Below are 17432 nucleotides of genomic sequence, written 5' to 3' on the forward strand. Positions count from 1 at the left end.
ATATCAATTCTACTATAACTGTGCTGTGAATGGTGCTTGGGTATGGCACCCTTTTGCGGCATAGAAACGTGTTTAGTTGTATGTGCAAGCACCAGAGGTATGTGTTCAGAAGGGAAAGCAATGATAATATAAAGAAGGGCAGTGCTGGGCTGAAGATTATGAAGGCCACTTTTCCAGTTATCATTTTTACTGAGCCAGTGATCCCTAATTACGGTTGTATCAGTATCCTGAGAGTGTCCACAAGAATTTCATATGGCTCTCCAAAACCTTCAATGTGAAATTTAAGCAAGCTATATACTGTAATTGAGAGAGTGGACATGGAGAAGAGTGTGGCAAAGTAAAATGATCAGTTACAGGATATCCACTGCCCAGAAATGTTTGGTACTTTCTAAGGGTACGTTTGGGAGGAGAACTGGGGAGTTGTGTTGGTGTGTTTCTATTTTTTTAATCTAATTTATGTATTTTTTTCCAATTTGAATTAAGAGCTCAGATTGGAAGTCCTAGGTCCTGTGTTGCATAGTGGTGGACACTTAGAATTCTAGGTGCAGAAGTCCCACTCAAGGCTGTAGAAACAGGTATATTAAGCACAAATCAGGCAATTCCACTGGAGCTGGGAGCAAAGCGTGCATGAACTGGGTCAAAGAGCTTCACGATTACTTTTTCCCTTTGTTCAGACAAAGATGAAAACGTATATGAATTAAGAAGCCTTGTTCTGGTTTATCAGAATCAGAATAGGGGAGGGTAAAGAAAACAAGAGGGAAGAAAATATTTTAATTGAAAGTCTCTGTTTCTCTTTATTCTCCCAAACTTTGTCTCAAGGTGTCACTTTCTCTCTTTTTTTTCCTTTTAAATATGTCTTTATTGATTTCAGAGAGAGGAAGGGAGAGGAAGAGAGAGATATAGAAACAGCAGTGATTAGAGAGTCATTGATCGGCTGCCTCCCACAGGCCCCCTACTGGGGATCGAACCCACAACCCTGGGCATGTGCCCTGATCAGGAATTGAAGGGTGATGGCCTGGACCCTAGGTCGATGCTCAACTGCTGAGCCACACCAGCTGGGCAAGGTGTCACTTTCTTTTATTCCTTTCCCTCTGTGCCTTAGATTCCATGCCAATGAACAAAACAAAGTCTCTCCTTTTTCTTTCGTAGGCACCCTAACTAGAGTCAACACAGTTCATTTCACTGGGAATGCAGGCAAGGGTAATAAAGAAAGCCAGCTTTTCCTTATTAATATGTGACTGAAAGTTACCAATTTAGTTCCCATTGCTGCTTAGTTAGTTCTGCTTTATGTTAACTTTTAAGTGTATTTTTGAGGTTGATATTACTATTGTTCATGCTATCATCACTTTATATGTTTTTGAAATCCCAGACTAAAGTGAGTAAGAGGAATTGATGAAAAGCTATTGTTATCAAACTGGTGATAAAGTAGACCACCATACTGATCTTTTCTCTTCTGTAACTTTACTATGAAGTTTATTATAATTATGAAGTTCATTATTACTATGAAGTTTATTATCCTATTCCATAAACTACTTTGTGATTGAGTTTTTAAAATCATTAATTAGTTATCTCAAACAGGTTGAGTCAGACAGTGTTTCTTATTCCATGACAGATATCAGAATAATCTCTATTTCCTTTCAAAGGTTAAAGAAATTTAAGGAATTAAGTAAGAGAAGTAGACACTAAAATAAGTTGTTTAACCATATTCTACATGGGATTGCAAAACTTACTCAATAAATAAACTTTATACTCTCATTCCAGTTGACCTTGATAAAAATATTGCTAAGCCATCATCTTTACTGTATATTTAGAAGTATGAGTTTCTACCCACTTGAGACCGTAAATGGGGAGAAAGGCCAAAAGCCACAAAGAGAAAACATTTTGGTTCAACTTTATGCTTGGTGAGCTGTTTTCCCTCACAAAATTTACAAATTAAGGGAGATATTTCTATATACAATCACAGTCCCCATGAGTAGTGGTAACCAAATATGTATTTCTCTTATTTGAGAAGTGCTTTTCTGTTACTTTCTTATTTTATGAAACCAACATGTATTCATTAGCCATAATCTCCTGAAATTAAAGAAAACTTTCTCACAGGTGAAAACTTTCTGTATTAACTCTTGTTTCTTTGTCCATTGCAGAGTTTATAGACACCATGAAAGAAATCAGCTTTTCTCTCGCGCTAATGGTCAGGTGGAAAATTCCTACTGTTTAAACATAATCGTGAGTTAGAGTCTCATTCAGGTGGAAACTACTCTGGAAAAAATAAAGTATCTAATTGAAGTTGTGGAGAAATATTATAAATGTAGAAGCAGAGTGAGGGAAAAAGGAAAGTTTATACAATCCTCCTTCTACTGGTAGTTCTTGAGACAATAGTAGGGGGCTTAAAACAGGGCATTAAATAATATTGATAATATTAATTATCCACCCTTTTGTTAACAGTGAGAAGGAAGTTTGCATCTAGTGCCAGTGTTCATGCCCCCTTCGTACCTGCTAAGAACAAAGACACAGACTCAGGTGGAGCACAGAATGAAACAAAGAACTAACCCATTTCCTTTTCCTTAGTGCAAGTGAATGTGACTTCCCATGAACACTGTAAGACAATGTTTCTTCTAAAAATAAATTTGTTTAGATAAAAAGTACATTAATTTAAATAAATAAAATAAATAAATAAATAAATAAATAAATAAGGTAAATTGCTAATATGACAAATATTGTGAAGAGACTGAGTTTGGAATATTAGAGTCCTCTAAGTATAGATGAAATGATCTTCCCCCAGACCTCTTCTACTTCTCCTTTATATCTTCCCTTCTTCCCTCTCTCCCCCTCTGTTCTTGTCTACCCTCTGTCGTTCAACAAAAGGTATCGAGCCAGAATATAATTTGCCTGACACTGTGCTGGGCCCTGTGAAGCCGGAAATGCAAAGATTACATCATCTTTGCTTTCAACCTCCTCTGTCTCACTGGAGACACAGATATGCAAACAATTGCTCTACAGTGAGAAATGTGATGTGCGAGCAAAGTATGGTGCAGCCCGGAGGCGGGAGAGCCACGCGGGAAGCAGGAGAGGTGTCAGGTTTCGACCTTGGGAGTCAGTCCTATGAAATTTGGTCCAAGTTCATAAAAATACCCTTAATTTACTCAGCAAACCTCTGTTGAGCCAGACAATGCATTAGATACTGGGTATTTGGACTGAAAAAGATACAGTTGAGGCTTCAAGAAGCTTCTGATTTCAAGGGGAGACAGACAAGAAGAGCAATGGTTATATGGGTCTATATCCTTTACGTGAAACCCCTGGAGGCAGATGTTTCACAATTCTCAATTTTTATGACATTAATATGGTGCACACTCTGTGTATTACATAACCCTCGTAAAAGCGCCTGGGGCAGTACCCCATAATTAAAACATGAGTATTCACACCAAATGGAATAAAGACTATAAATAGCCCACAGCAATTTGGTTTAAGTTGTTCATTTTTGTAATTTTTAAGACTTCTAAATTGCAGAGAAGTGTGGACCCGTTCTTTTAAGTAATTAAAGGTAGGCTGTAGGGTATTTTTGAAGGACAAAGAAAGGGCGATGAACCACATCTTAACAGTAATGGGGGCAGGAGGGTTTCCATACAGATGCATTTTCTGAATGGAGCCTTGCTGGGTGAATAGACGTCATCTGCACAGAGAGATGCAGGATGGGGAGGTTTTCTAGGTTTTCTAGTAGGGACAGCCCATGTGAAAGCAGCGGCCTTGGTGTTCAGGGGGAGCTGCAAGCAATTCGGAAGGGCTGTGTGTATGGTGTGCCTGGGACAGAGGTGGGGCAGGGCATGGAAATGCTGATGGAGGAGAGCTGAGATCAGTTGGAAGCAGTGGGCAGGGGCCCTTGCTAAGTTTAACCTTTACCCTGAAGGATAAGGAAAGTTACTGAAAGATTTTAACTGTGCAGTGATGTGAATAGATTTGAAATCATGAAACATCATACTACTAGATGAGAGAGCTAATGCACTACGCAAAATTAAGAGGGGATTTTAATTGTTTAGATGAGACGTGATAAGAAAATGCATGTCGACATGGTTTGGCATATAGTAATTGCTCAGTAAACAACAGCAATTAGAAAGTCAAAGGCAGGCATGTAGTGGGGATGGATAAGACAGAATAATTTAGAGATACTTTAAGGAATGATTTTGGACTAAGTATCTGATTGGATTGGGCAGGAGTGGGGCACAGTCTCCCGTCCTTCGTGACCTTCAGGCCTCTTCCTCTGGCTTGGAGGTCTGTGTTGCTTGGCATCCCATTTGGACATCAACGATGGATTTGAGGCTCAGGGAAACTGTAGTTGGATTTGGGAGTTGTTACGTGATAGCTGAAGCCATAATGTGGATGAGATCACAAATATCATATGAGAAGTAAGAAAGACTCAGGTCAAGGTCCTAGAAAATACTTAAGGGGAAAAGAAGTTCACTAACAGCCACGTAAAGTGCCCTTGAAGCTCAACGGAGATAAGGTCTGGAAAAATCCCTAATGGATGTGGCAAATAGGGGGCCAGCTGTTATTTGAGAATCGTTTTAATCGCTGAGGAGGGGCAAAGTCCCAATTACTATGAAGAAAGGAGTGTGTGCGTGAGAAAGGGCGCTGTGTTGACTACTACCTTTTCTAGATACTCGGCTGTGAAAGGACAAACAGAGAGAAGGAAAATTAGAGGCAGTCATGAGGTATGGGCTGCATGGAAAGGTTTTTGGTTTAGTTTTAGGTTTCCAAGGCAGGGGAGATGCTGCCAGATGCCCAGTTCTGACTTGTAGTCAGCTTTTTTGGTTGTGTTACAGCCTGTCTCAGGAGGAGAAGTGTCTTTAACCTAAGCACAAGTATTTCTCAGAAACAGCCAGCCAGGTAAGCACTGGACTGGAATAGCTCTGCAGGGAAGCATGTGTTTCTGGGCAGTCTCCCAGGTGCAGCTTCTTGCACTACCTTCCTGTAGAGCTTTTGAACTTTCCTCCCTTTATTGTCTACTTGATTGGAGGCGTGCCACTTGTTTAAGGCTATGCTTATAGTGGAGTCAGTGCCAGGGAGCTGGCTTGTAAAATACCTGTGTTTGTGTAGGATTTACTAAGGTGATGCTCTCCCCAGCCACCCCACCTGCTCTTGTAGCCTGTGTTGTCTACTTCACACAATGCCTCTGAGTGGCTGGGGGGATGAAGTGCCAGGCTAGGCACAGGGGAAGTGGAAGAAGACAGGGCATCTGCCCCCATGGGCCTTACGATCCAAGGCTTACGACTGTGTTGTAAACAATAACAGTGGCTCTTAAACTTCTTGGGGACTTAGATCTGTTTGAAAAGTTGATGAAAACTATGTACCTCCTCCTCGTGAAACAGCACACAGAATTTAACACAAAATCTCAGGGGGGTTTTGGACTTGCTAATTTCTGAAGTGGTTTTTAAAACTCAAGTTAAGAATACTCAAACTATAGAACCATTGGTCCTTTAATAGTGACCTCAGCCAAGTTAGGGTTCCTGAGACTCAGTTTCCAGATTGTGCTGCTTGTCCTGCAAAGATCTTGTGAGGACCAAATGAGATAATATGAATACAGTGCTTAGCACGGAGCCCAACACAGAGCTGATGCCCCAGAAATGTTATTTCAGCTTTATGGAGGAAGTCAGCTGGGCGTTAAACCCAAGGCACAGCTAACTCACTGCTCTCTGCTGAAGGAGTTATTCTGCCTTTGGTGGCCACTAGTTGACTAAAACATTGTTGTCAGTTTTCCATATTTCAGTCGTTCCCTACCTACCTCTAGAATTTTTCCTTTATCTTAGTGCCATCTGAACTATTACTATCTTTATGCAATTTAGGAAAAAAACCCAAACCCTTACATATAGTTGCTTAAAAAGGAAACTGGATCTGTACCATGGCTAGAGAACACGCGTTCACTTGGAAGCAACACTAACAATAAACAGTGAAACTGAACAATAAAAACTGAATGCTCTAAATTGTAGTTAGATGCCAGCGCGTACCTAGGGCTTTGAGCCTGGAACCTGCTCTTTGAGAAAACGGGGTGAGTGAGTGAGTGAGTGAGAGAGAATACTTTCTTCTTGTTGTAATTAGAATTGAAAGAGAATTGAAAAGGGAATACCTTCCTAGCCAGTGTGATTCGGTGTCATTTAACGCCCTGGCCCTACTCCATGTGCCCACTAACCGCATCTCCCGTGACTCAGTGAGAGCTCTCCCTTTGGGAGACGCTCTGTGAGGGGCAGTTACCTTCCCCCTCACCCCCTCCTGATCAGTAAATTCTGAGGGGGCAGCAGGCTGAAGCCAACAGTCCCTCCGCCTCGGCCAGGCGCTCCGCAAAGCCTTGTCATTTGAGCTCCTAGAAACAAGGACACCCAAGCAAGAGGTCCTGTCCCCTGTTTCCTTGCTGGATCAGGCTCAGTGCCTACCTCACAGCCCAGATGGCTCCTGAGTTTTATTTTTTAATTGGACAGGTAGCCAAGGCGATCTAGGTGCTGCTGGGACATCGGTAGGGTGGGAGGGACGCTAGGAACATGGTTTCGAAGCCGTGTACCTGGCAAACGGTGCTTCTGCAGAGGTCGGATGCTATAGATTAATAATAATAATAAAAACAAAAGCAAAATTGCCAAAGATGATTTTATTCACTTAGGCTTGACTAAGCCCCAGGCAATCCAATAATCAGGGAATATGATGATGTCTTCTCTCGTCCTGATGGAGGTGGCACATTCGGCAGCCCGCAGGACACGGGACTCGCCCTCCCGCCCCGCGGTCCCGGAGCCACCTGCGCCGCGCCCCGCCCCAGGTAAGGCCCGGGCCGCAGCCCCCGCCCCCCGCCCGCAGCCCCCGCCCCCCGCCCGCAGCCCCCGCCCGCCGCCGCCCCGACCCCAGGCCCGGCCTCCGGGGCGCGCTCGCGGGGACCGGCCGCCGCCCGCACCTGAGCCGGGCCCGCCCCCCGCGCGCCGGCCGGGCGGGCACCTGGCGGGCGGCGCGGCCCAGGCGGGGCGGGGGCGGGGGCGGGGGAGAGGAGACGCGCGCGGGGCGGGCGTCGCGGGGCCGCGCTGGGCGTCCCGGAGCCGCGGCCGAACTTTTCCCGCAGAAGTCCCGCGTTTGGGGGCAGGAGGCGCGGAGCGGGGAGGGGAGATCGGAATTCCTGGAAGGAGCAGCGGGAGCGCGGCCGCCCCACAACATGGCCTCCTCCGCCTCGTCGGCCGCCGGCGCCGAGGGCACCCCTCCTCCCGCGCAGGTGAGCGCCGCGCCCCCCTACCTGTGGCTTCCCACCCCGCGGCGGCGCGCGGGGAATGGCCGAGCGCGGGAGGCCCCGGCGGGCTGGGGGGGTCTCCGGGGCCGTGGGAGCGCAGAGGCGCTGCCCAGGACCCTGTCTTTCTGGGGGCGCCGGGCGGCGCCGAGAGGGCGAGCGGAGGGGGCGCGATCCCCGCGGGAGGTGCGGTTCCCCTGCGCCCGAGGGCGCTGGGCTGGAGTTGGAGCTGCGCGCGGAGGCGCGAGCTCCTAGGGCGGCCCCGCGCCGAGCATCCCGCCCCGACGGCGGAGGGAGGCCCGAGGACGTGTCTTCTGCCTGGAAACACTGGTCTAGGAGAGAAGCGTGGCCCGGGCTCGGGCCGCCCTCGCCCCCGGGCCCGTCCTCGGGCTCCTCTGTGCTGGGCTCTTTCCTGGAACCCCGTGCCAGGCGGCACCTCTCCCAAGGGCACGGCCCGAGTGGGCTGCGCGTCTGGCGGGGAGGATGAAAATCACCTGGTTCTGAAAGTTACCTTCAGAGTTACAGAGTTAGGTGGTTTTATTTATTTATTTATTTATTTATTTTTTATTATGGTGACTCGAGATACTTCATTTAACCCAGTGAAAATACAAAATATAAACTTTGGGACACAGAAAAAGTGCAGAGCAGTGCGCATGTAGCGGCCGTGCCAGGGGGTGCTTGCATGGGTTTACCTTCTCCCCTACTAGCCCCTTCCATAGGCATGCGAGAGAACCACGCACGAAGTAAAAACCGCGTGCAGGATGTGCAGAACCGCAGCTCTACAATAAATATCCTTCCTTCCATCCCACACCCCCCAGCAGACGGCCACCTTTAAGCCCAGAGGCGTTTAGTAGCAATTCTGCAGCTGCCACTGTTTGTATAATATGGGATAATTGGTTTAAAACACTCGCATATGTTTGCGTGTGCACAGAGTGTGTAGGGAAGGGAGTGCGAGAGACAGCAGTTGTCCTTGGGGAGGGCCCTGGGGAGGGGTGGGAGGGAGCCTTACTTTCACATACCTGCTCTTTGTTTTTTGCCTTAAACCATGTGTGTTACCTATTTTAGAAAAAAGGGAAACATTTTTTAAAAAATGAGGCTCGTTTGAGAAGCCTTAACAGTAGTTTACCTAGTTTTAAATAATGTAAAATTGCCCTTGAAACACACACATCTCCTAGCCCAGATCATGTCTTTCCTTTAGTTGTCATCTCTAACAATTCTTGGGGAATCCAGGGGAGATCTTCAAAAGAGACTCAAGTCTTGACAAAGTTACTTGGTGGGGCTTTTTTGCCACCTTGATCCTGAATTTTAATTTTGCTCGTTTGAGACTGTGTGGCTTGTGTAATTTAGGAAGAGGCCACTTTCTTTTTAAAGGCAGGGTTCAGGAGTCATCCTAGGGTTATACCAGGCCTTATTCCAGGAGGAACAGGCCATCACAAGTAGGCCTGAGAAGGAAGACTACAGGGGGCCAGTCTCTGAGTGGACATAGATTGCCACTGCCTTAGCAGTTCAGGCATCCTCATAATCTGCTGACCTGGGCTCAAAAGGGTTCATTTTCAAGGAAGCAAATTGTGATATTGAAAGTGAATGTAAAGCTAAAGCCTCAGCTCTAAAACAAAAAGTGGAATAAAGCAATTTATTGACTACCTTTTACTCAGCTATGAATATCTAGAAATGCCGATTTCTCTTAGGTCTTAAATCAGTGAAGGATAAATGAGTTGTGACTCTGGACTGTAGTTAGATGATTATTTATGATGGACCATTTAAGATGGTTCTCAGTGTTCTCTTTGTTAAAGCATAAACAAATATCTGTTTCGTAATCTGCACAGCAATGTGTTAGGTTCTGTAGTAGAGAATGCAGCTCAATGTCCTTCAGACAATATGAAGACCAGTGGTGTGTTTTGGAATCCAAGGCAACATTGTGGATTCTGAACTTGTTTGCATTTTTGTGGTGGTAGTTACATGAGGACTGTGGTTTTCCTTTACTTAGTATTAAAACTTTTTTTCCCTTTTACATTGTTAATGGGGTTATAGAGCAATTGTGTGTGCTCATTTCTAAAATAATATTTTGGTAATTGAAAAGAATATAATTGTTCTGGACTTTCAGGGGTTGTTCCTAGGTTGATTTGCAATTAGCAACTTCTTTCTGTATAAGTTATCCATTTGTTAATGCACAAACTATTTGAATATTTTTGTAGAATGTGTTACTGTAATTATAGGAAATCATTAAAATCCAAATCGGAGATCATGTGAAATTCTAGCTGATGTAAATGGCATTTTTACTTTTAAAAAATACACTGAATACCTGAAATTGGTGAGACCAATTTTCTGATACATTTACACCAGAAGAATTCTGAGTTAATGAATTTTAATTAGAGTGCTTAATCTTGCTACACTGTCTCCAAACTTAGTAAAGTCCACCCTTCTGAAAAGATCAAGGTTACTAAGGATCTAATCAGATCTGAAGTAACCTTTCCCTGTTGGTATTGACTGTGCTCTTTTTGTTCACATAACTGTACCAGTTGATCTTGTAAATGAAGGACGATGAGATGTTGGGCTAGTGCTTTAGGTACCTGGAACAATAGACCCATTAATTGCTTTTTCATTTTCATCATGTCAACATATAAAAACAACTTAAAATTGCTTCCTATTCATGATATAATTTTAAAGTTACTTTGATACTGTCTAGTTCCTATTAGAAATATTTGGGGTTTTTTTTGAGTACGAGAAGCCCAGATGTGGTTAGTTATAGATTGAAAGTTCTGTCAAAGTTAAGTGCAGTGTCTGATTATCTTTTTCCTGGCTGGATTCTAAAGGATATAGTAACATCTTCAAAATCTGTAGTCATGGTTGCAATACACCCTGGACACTTGTCCCAGTGTATTTGAAAGAGAGCAAACTATATCTTCAGATGGATTTGTCTGTTCAATAGAACATAGATTTTTTTCCTGGAACCAAACAGGCTTCTGTTGACTATGGGAGTGAGATTAGTAACACCCAAATAGAACCAATTCTTTGATGTTTTATATAAGTTACTCCTGAATTTTTTCTCTTGGGAAGGTCCTGTATGGATTAATTAGCAAGTATCTTATGTTGGGCAAGAAGAGAACAGTCACATGAAAGTTACATGTTTTCAGGTCTGAGTAGATGGTAATATTTTTCTCAGAATAAACTGTCTTTAGTTTTTGATAATGTCTATTAATAGAGATTAAGTGAACTTGTGTTTGGAGTTAAAGTTTTAAAATTTGACAGAAATTATTTTGGCATGTCTTTCATTAGATGATGCTTAGTTGCTGCCATTTTCAGGTAATATTAAGGAAAGGGAAATAATGAAAAAAATTGGCCCTAACATACATTTTGTTTTTTGGGTACATCATGATTATTTGGACCTGACCTGGTAGAGGAAAGAGGCAGAATGGAAGTTAAGTTAAATGCCACTGTAAAATAAAGAACCGAGTTGCTGTATTGGAAAGGCTATTTTCCAAAGTGTTTTCAAGATAACTATGGTGATTCATTAGTAGCTATTTTGTCCCTCCGGCATTCAACTACACGTCTGCACTGTGCAACTTCTCTGGGTAATGCCCAGGCTTGATGCCAACGATCTGCCATATAGGTGTGGGGATTCTCTTTTTCCCTTCTCCCCATCTTATGGAATTTTATATGGAATCTGGCAAAAAGGAGGTTGGTGGTGTAACTTTGACTTTGGCATCAGATACAGGGCATGGCATACAGTAGGCCCTCAATTAATGTTTGCCAAATGAATGATGGAGTCAATGATGAGAAGAACCTGGCAATTAGATTTAACCATTTGAACAAGAACTTTTGAGCTCCTGTCATGTGAAAGGTAGTCTCAGGTATACGGTCTTGATTTTTACTCTCACAATGTTCATAATCCAAGTTGCACAGAGTTTTCATAGTACAAGACTCACAGAGAGTCAGCACCAGACATTTTTCTATGCCTTGAACTTTGGTATCCGTTGATCATGTGCTCAAATTTAGTTTGGGCTTTACTATATAATCAAGAGAGAATATGTAGACAAAGCACCTAAGAATTTAAGCAGAGGTGCGTCAGGAAGTAGAGAGACTTATACTTCCTAATTTCTATACTGAAAAGTGCCACAGAATAAAAACATGAGCAGAAAGGCTCAGAAAACTGCCGGAAAGTTGCTCTAGTTATTATTTTTAATGGTGGCCTAATATTCACAATATGGATAGACCATAATTTATTTACTAATTTCCCCATTAATACACATTTAGCTTGTTTCTAATTTCTAGCCCCTACAGACAATGCTACAAATAAGCATCCTTACACATTAAAAAAGTTCATAATCCAGTTGGATAGAGAAGACATATGAATATTTAATAACAACAGCCATGATTTCATATGCCTCTCATGGTAGAGACTGTATTTTTCAAAACATACTGTAGGGTAGGTCCTATTACCCCACTCCATTTTACACATGAAGAAACTGAGCTTCAAGAAGGCTGTGCAAGTTGCAGTTTGGTAAGAGCTGAAACTGGACTTGAAGGCATCTCTGCTTGAGTAATGGAGAGAGTAATGATGTGAAATCAGGAGGCCAGGAATGGAATTCCTATTCTCTGACTAAACTAGATCTGTAACCTCAGACTCTTACCGCCTCTTGGGCTTCAGTTTCTCCACTGGAAAAAGAAGAGAGTTTACTAAAGTTTATTCCAAGCTAATATAGTCTGTGGTTAATTTTTTAAAAAAATGCTAGGTACAAATAATTTGTAATAAAGTGATACACTTTCTTGATTCTTAGAAGCATTCCACCCCCCCTCGTATTTTGGCATTCCCAATGTTAGGATAATTTTCCAAATGTTGGGAAATTGTAAGTTTATTTTATATTGTTTATTTTAAATGATTTGTTTTTCTCTGAAAATCTTATCTTAAAGAAATTATGCTTTTTCGCAATTGATGACATCTTACAACATAAGAAATTTATTAGTTTTATGAGGAAATAGCAAGAGGACATCTCAGTAAGTTTGAGCTGATACTTGAACACTGATCAATGTTATGCTAGTTAATTGGCTCTCAAAAAATTGCCTAATTTATAGCATTTTTACAGCATTTATCCATTTCTGTGTGTAAATATAAGAATTTTGGTCACCAGTTACAGTGTGTGTAGGGGGGAGGGTTTCCCCTACACCAGCCAGCAGTGTTCCCACACCAGCTGGGTGCCCTACCATTCGAGTCAGTCCTGACACTGTCTGTTCACAGGTATCATCAGATCCCACAGGTTAAGGGCTCAGTCCCACAACACTGGCCTGTGTCCCTCTCTTGCCCGCACTTCAGATGCCAGTCACAATCCCAGGTGCTTCTATCTGACCAACTGGCTATAGATGGGAGGTTCCAAAGACCCTCACCTTAAGTTCAGTTAATTTGCTAGAGTGGCTCACAGAATTCAAAGAAACATTTTACTTACTGGATGACTGGTTTATTATAATCAGGATATAACTCAAGAACAGCCAGATGGAAGAGATGCATAGGGCAAGGTGTGGGATAAGGGGTGCAGAGCTTCCACGCCCTCTCAGAGTATGCCAGTCTTCCCAAATCTCCATGTGTTCACCAAATTGGAAGTTCTCCAAACCTAGTCCTTTTGGGTTTTTATGGAGATTTTATTACATAGGTATGATTGATTAAGCCATTAGTCTTTGGTGACTGGTTCAAATTCCAGTACCTTTCCTTTCCCTGGAGGTTAGGAGGTGGGGCTGAAAGTTACAACCCTCTAATTACACAGTTTTTCTGGCTGTCAGCCTCTATTCTCATGCCCCAGCCAAAAGTCACCTCATTAACATAACAAGACACCTATGCTGATTTCATCACGTGGGAAATTCCAAGGGTTTTAGGATCTCTTTGTCATGAACAGGGTTGAAGACTAAGTATATATTTCTTATTATAAATCACAATGTCACAAAATATTTCCATCATAGCTGATTTCAAACTGCCAATGGGAGGTGAAATATGGAGCTGGGAAGAGATGCCCATGATTGCTTTCTTGCAAGCGGGTATTAGCTCACACCACTTACATATAGTGAGATGCACTGCACTTTTTTTAGTTGAAACAGTAATTTATGTAAAATATATTTGGCATTTACCAGATATCAGGCACACATGGAGAAGCACAGGTAAATATGAACTAGTTTTTACTCTCCAAAATGTCAGAGTCTAGTAAGCTGCTTATTATTTTTTCCCTTTATTTTATTTTGCTATTATTTTTTCCATCACCATTGAATCCCCATATACCCTCTTCCACCTTTCCCCACACCTCTCCCCGCCACTGTTTAAATGAGCTTCTAAGTAAAGAAAGGAGTCTAGTACCGAGAATGGTTGATTAGCTCTTTTTCCACTGAGAACAAAATAAATACCAAGTAGATCCTCAGCTATGTGGATTAGAAATGAGAGAACTGAGGTCTGTAAGGGAATTATTAGATGTTAGAACGGTGGAACAGGATTTTTAAAAGCCTGTTTCTATGGAGGTCAAGTAGAGCATAATACATTTTTCTTCCCCTTCTGTATGTGTTGGTGTGTGTGCATGTTTATTAATCACCTTTATTTATAATTTATATACAATAAAATTGGTCAAATTTAACTGTACAGTTCTACAGTTTTATAAATGTTATACCCCATCCCAACAGAATGTTTGTTATCCTGAGTTCACTTGTGTTCTTTCCCAGCTCCCTCCAACCTATCAGGCAACCACCGTTCTGATTTCTTTCACCATAGATCAGTTTTGCCAGTATTTTTCTTTTGTGCCTGGCTTCTTTCTCTCAGCATAATGCTTTTGGTATTTATCCATGCTGCTATAGATATTAATAGATTGTTTCTTTTTATTGCTGAGTAGTATTTTACTGTATGAATGTACCACGGATTGTTCATCCATTCATCATACATTTGGATTGTTTTCAGCTTTTGACTATTATGAATAAAGCTGCTCTCAATATTTGTGTCTATATCTTTTATCACACATATAAGCCCCTCTCCTTTTGCAGGGAGGGGAGGTTAAATACCTAGGAGTAGGATTGTAGGGTCAAAAGGTAGTGTATGCGTAACTGTACAACAAACTATTCATGTCTTACCTCACATCTCTAAAGAGTGAATGGACTCAGATCAGAATGGGAGGAAAGAGAAAGTCCATGGGTGCAGGGGGGAGCATTGTTCCTTTGGCATGTACTAATCTGATAATTTTTGAAAATATGATTTTAACTATGGATGAAAGGTGGATATTGAAAAAAAAAACACATTGATGTTAGGGAAGATTTTACAAGCTTGTAAAAGAAAGTATAGTTAGAGAAAACCATAAGTATTTTTTTAACAGCTTTATTGAGATATGTTATATACATAAAATTCACCCATTTAAAGTGTATGAGTCAATAAATTTTGGTATGATTTACAGAGCTGAAAAATCATCACCACAATCTAATTTTAGAACATTTCTATTATCCTCAAAGTAGTTGTCATTTACAGACAAAACCATGGTTTTAGAATTAAGATGACCTGTGTTTTTGTCTGAGCTTTACTAGTTAGCAGCTGTGTTACCTTGGAAAACTAAATCTCAGTTCCTACACCTTTGTAATAGAGATGAGGACACCTCTTTTGCAATATTTTCATAAGAACTATAAATAATGCACATAAAGCTCTTGACAATAATAAATATTAAATAAACAGTAGTGTTTATTGTTGACCTGTGCCTGCATCTTTGTAATTTTTGTGGTATTTTGTTTATATCCTTAGAGCTCCTACAATACTGTGCCCTCTACTAAAGATATCTTGAAACATATCTTTTAAAAGGAAATGAAGTGGAATGGAAAGAGGAAGCCTGGACTTTAGAATAACAGACTGTACTGGGGTTTTCTGGTTTTACCATTTAATTGCTCCATTGGGCAAATCACTTAACTGTGTCTGTTTCTTCATATGAGGAACTAGAATAAAAATGCAGGATTGTTTTAAGCGTTTGAGGAAATATACATGATGTGCTGATATAGTAGGTGCTCAATACCTTGGAACTGTTACTCTATGGTATCAGAAACTACCATTTTTGAAGTAATTGCATCCAGGAATGAAATTTATGTCCAGCCCTGACTGGTGTGGCGCGGTCCAGCCCATGCACCGAAAGGCTGCCTGTTCGATTCCCGGTCAGGGCACATGCCTGGGTTGTGGGTTTGTTCCTCAGTTGGGGTGTGTACAGGAGTCAACTGATTGATGTTTCTGTTTCACACCGATGTTTCTCTCTCTCTCTTCCTCTCCCTTCCTCTCTCTCTAAAGTCAATAAAAACATATTTTTAAAAAATTTATGTACAAAATTCAAGGTCTAGATGGAAAATTTGCTTATGTACCATGTGCATATTTGCTGTGCAAATTTTTATATTTTAGTACTATTAGAGTGTCCCTTACATAGTCCTTAATAGCATATTTGATTAAATAAATGCAGAGATGAATAAAAAAAGGAGAAAAAGCATTTTCCCCATTCTATTCCAATCTCCCTCAGTGTTTAGGTATCTGGGAGAAAGTTACATTTTCTAAGCTTCAGGTTTACTTATCTCCTTTCATTTGGCTGGTTGGTGGTGGGGTGGGGTGGAGAAAAATTAGAAATTATCACAAGAACAAAAATTATATTTGTAAACAACTATGTTTTTAAAGTATTTTCATGTTATTTCTTTAAATTTGTGTCTTACGATAACCATATCTGCTGACTGGAGTAGTCTTATTTTAGTGAAAAGAAAAGCAAGGTTCAGAGGTGAACTTGTTCATGGTTCTTATGGAGCTAGTAAGTGGCAAAGCCAAATGAAAGAATAAATAGGAAACCTTATGTGTGGCTAGTGGGGGCATAGACTCGGACAGCTGTTCTGGAAAGCAATATGGCATTACTTACTCAAATGAACTAGTTACTTACTCTATAACTCAACAATTCCTGCAGGTGGACACTGGCATGTGTTCTATAGGTTCCCCAGCAAGATTGTCCAAAGATATTCATTGTTGTGTTATGAGAGGAGGAGGGGAGGTATCTGGGTGACCATTTCTGGGAGAGGTGGAGCTCGAATGGTGGGTACAAATCATGAAGCTGTCTGTCTATAGTTAAAAACAACACATTAGATAAAAGCAACATGAATGGATCTTAAGAATATAGTGCTTGGTGAAAAACGTAAATGTGGGATCTAGGTATTCTCTATGTGAATTAAAAATTCATAGGCACAGCATAGTGTGCACCTTGTAAGAACACTTACATGAAACACTCATTAAGCACATTGGAGTGGCTGCCTGTAGGGCCCAGTGCTCGGGAGTAGGTTACGGAGATAAAAAGGAATAAATAAATGATAATGATAATGTGGCATGCCCCAGTAGGTATCGCTGACTCAGCCTTCTAAATGGTGAAGTTAAAAAGCAAAACAAAATAACACACTGTTACTTGATATAGTTTGAATACCTTTTATGTGACCGAATCTGTTACTTCTAGGCTTAACCAAAGAGATCCTGACATTATTATATAAGGTGGCAGATGTTCCGAGTGAAATAAAATTTGGCTTGGTTTCTAAAGTCTCAAGTTAAATTTTGCACAGAGAGCAACATCTTTTTCTTTTTAAAAGGTTTACAGTACAGTACACTTGAGTTAGTATGATTTAAAAATTAAGTTCCTTTAAATTTTTACATTTTGGATAATAGACACTGATGTGTCATATAGTACTATTAGTTTTTACAGAATTAGAATGCAGTCTACTAAATATTTAATTCTAAAATGATAATTGAACTATCCTTATCATATTTCATAGATTCAGAAGGTGCTCAGTATCTTCTTATATCTAGACATAGTTATCTGCATGTATATTATCCTTAAAGGATCTAAATGTGTAGTTATTTTTGCAGGTATGTCCCCTTCTATTGTATTATTTGTTTTCCAAGTTAAATTTGAAGTATAATAGATCACTTCCCTGTTTTGTTTTGTTTTGTTTTTTTGGCTTAAAACAATACAGATTTACTGAGTTGCAGTTCTGAAGGTCAGAATTCCACAATGGGCTGGCAGGACTTCGCTCTGGAGGCTCTAGGGGAGAATCTTTTTCTTTGCCTTTCCAGTTTCTAGAGCTGCCTGCATTTCTTGGCTCTTGGCCCCACATCACTCTGACTTTTGCTTTGACCATCATTTTGAATAGATTGCCTTTTAATTTGCCTTCCCTT

At 41.3% G+C, this 17432-nt stretch overlaps 1 protein-coding gene across 2 annotated transcripts in view; it reads left to right on the forward strand.

Moving 5' to 3' along the window:
• Positions 1 to 7026: 7026 nt before the first annotated feature.
• ANK3 (ankyrin 3) overlaps positions 7027 to 17432 on the forward strand; it is a 530179-nt gene continuing 519773 nt past the window's right edge. For both annotated transcript variants that reach the window (XM_081157598.1, XM_081157588.1), the window contains exon 1: positions 7027 to 7234. In XM_081157598.1, the coding sequence (XP_081013724.1) occupies positions 7178 to 7234 (57 nt within the window). In that variant the 5' untranslated portion in view covers positions 7027 to 7177. The remainder of the gene's footprint in view (positions 7235 to 17432) is intronic.

Source organism: Miniopterus schreibersii, assembly GCF_964146895.1.
Source record: "Miniopterus schreibersii genome assembly, chromosome: 14".
NCBI classification, from domain to species: Eukaryota; Metazoa; Chordata; class Mammalia; order Chiroptera; family Miniopteridae; genus Miniopterus; species Miniopterus schreibersii.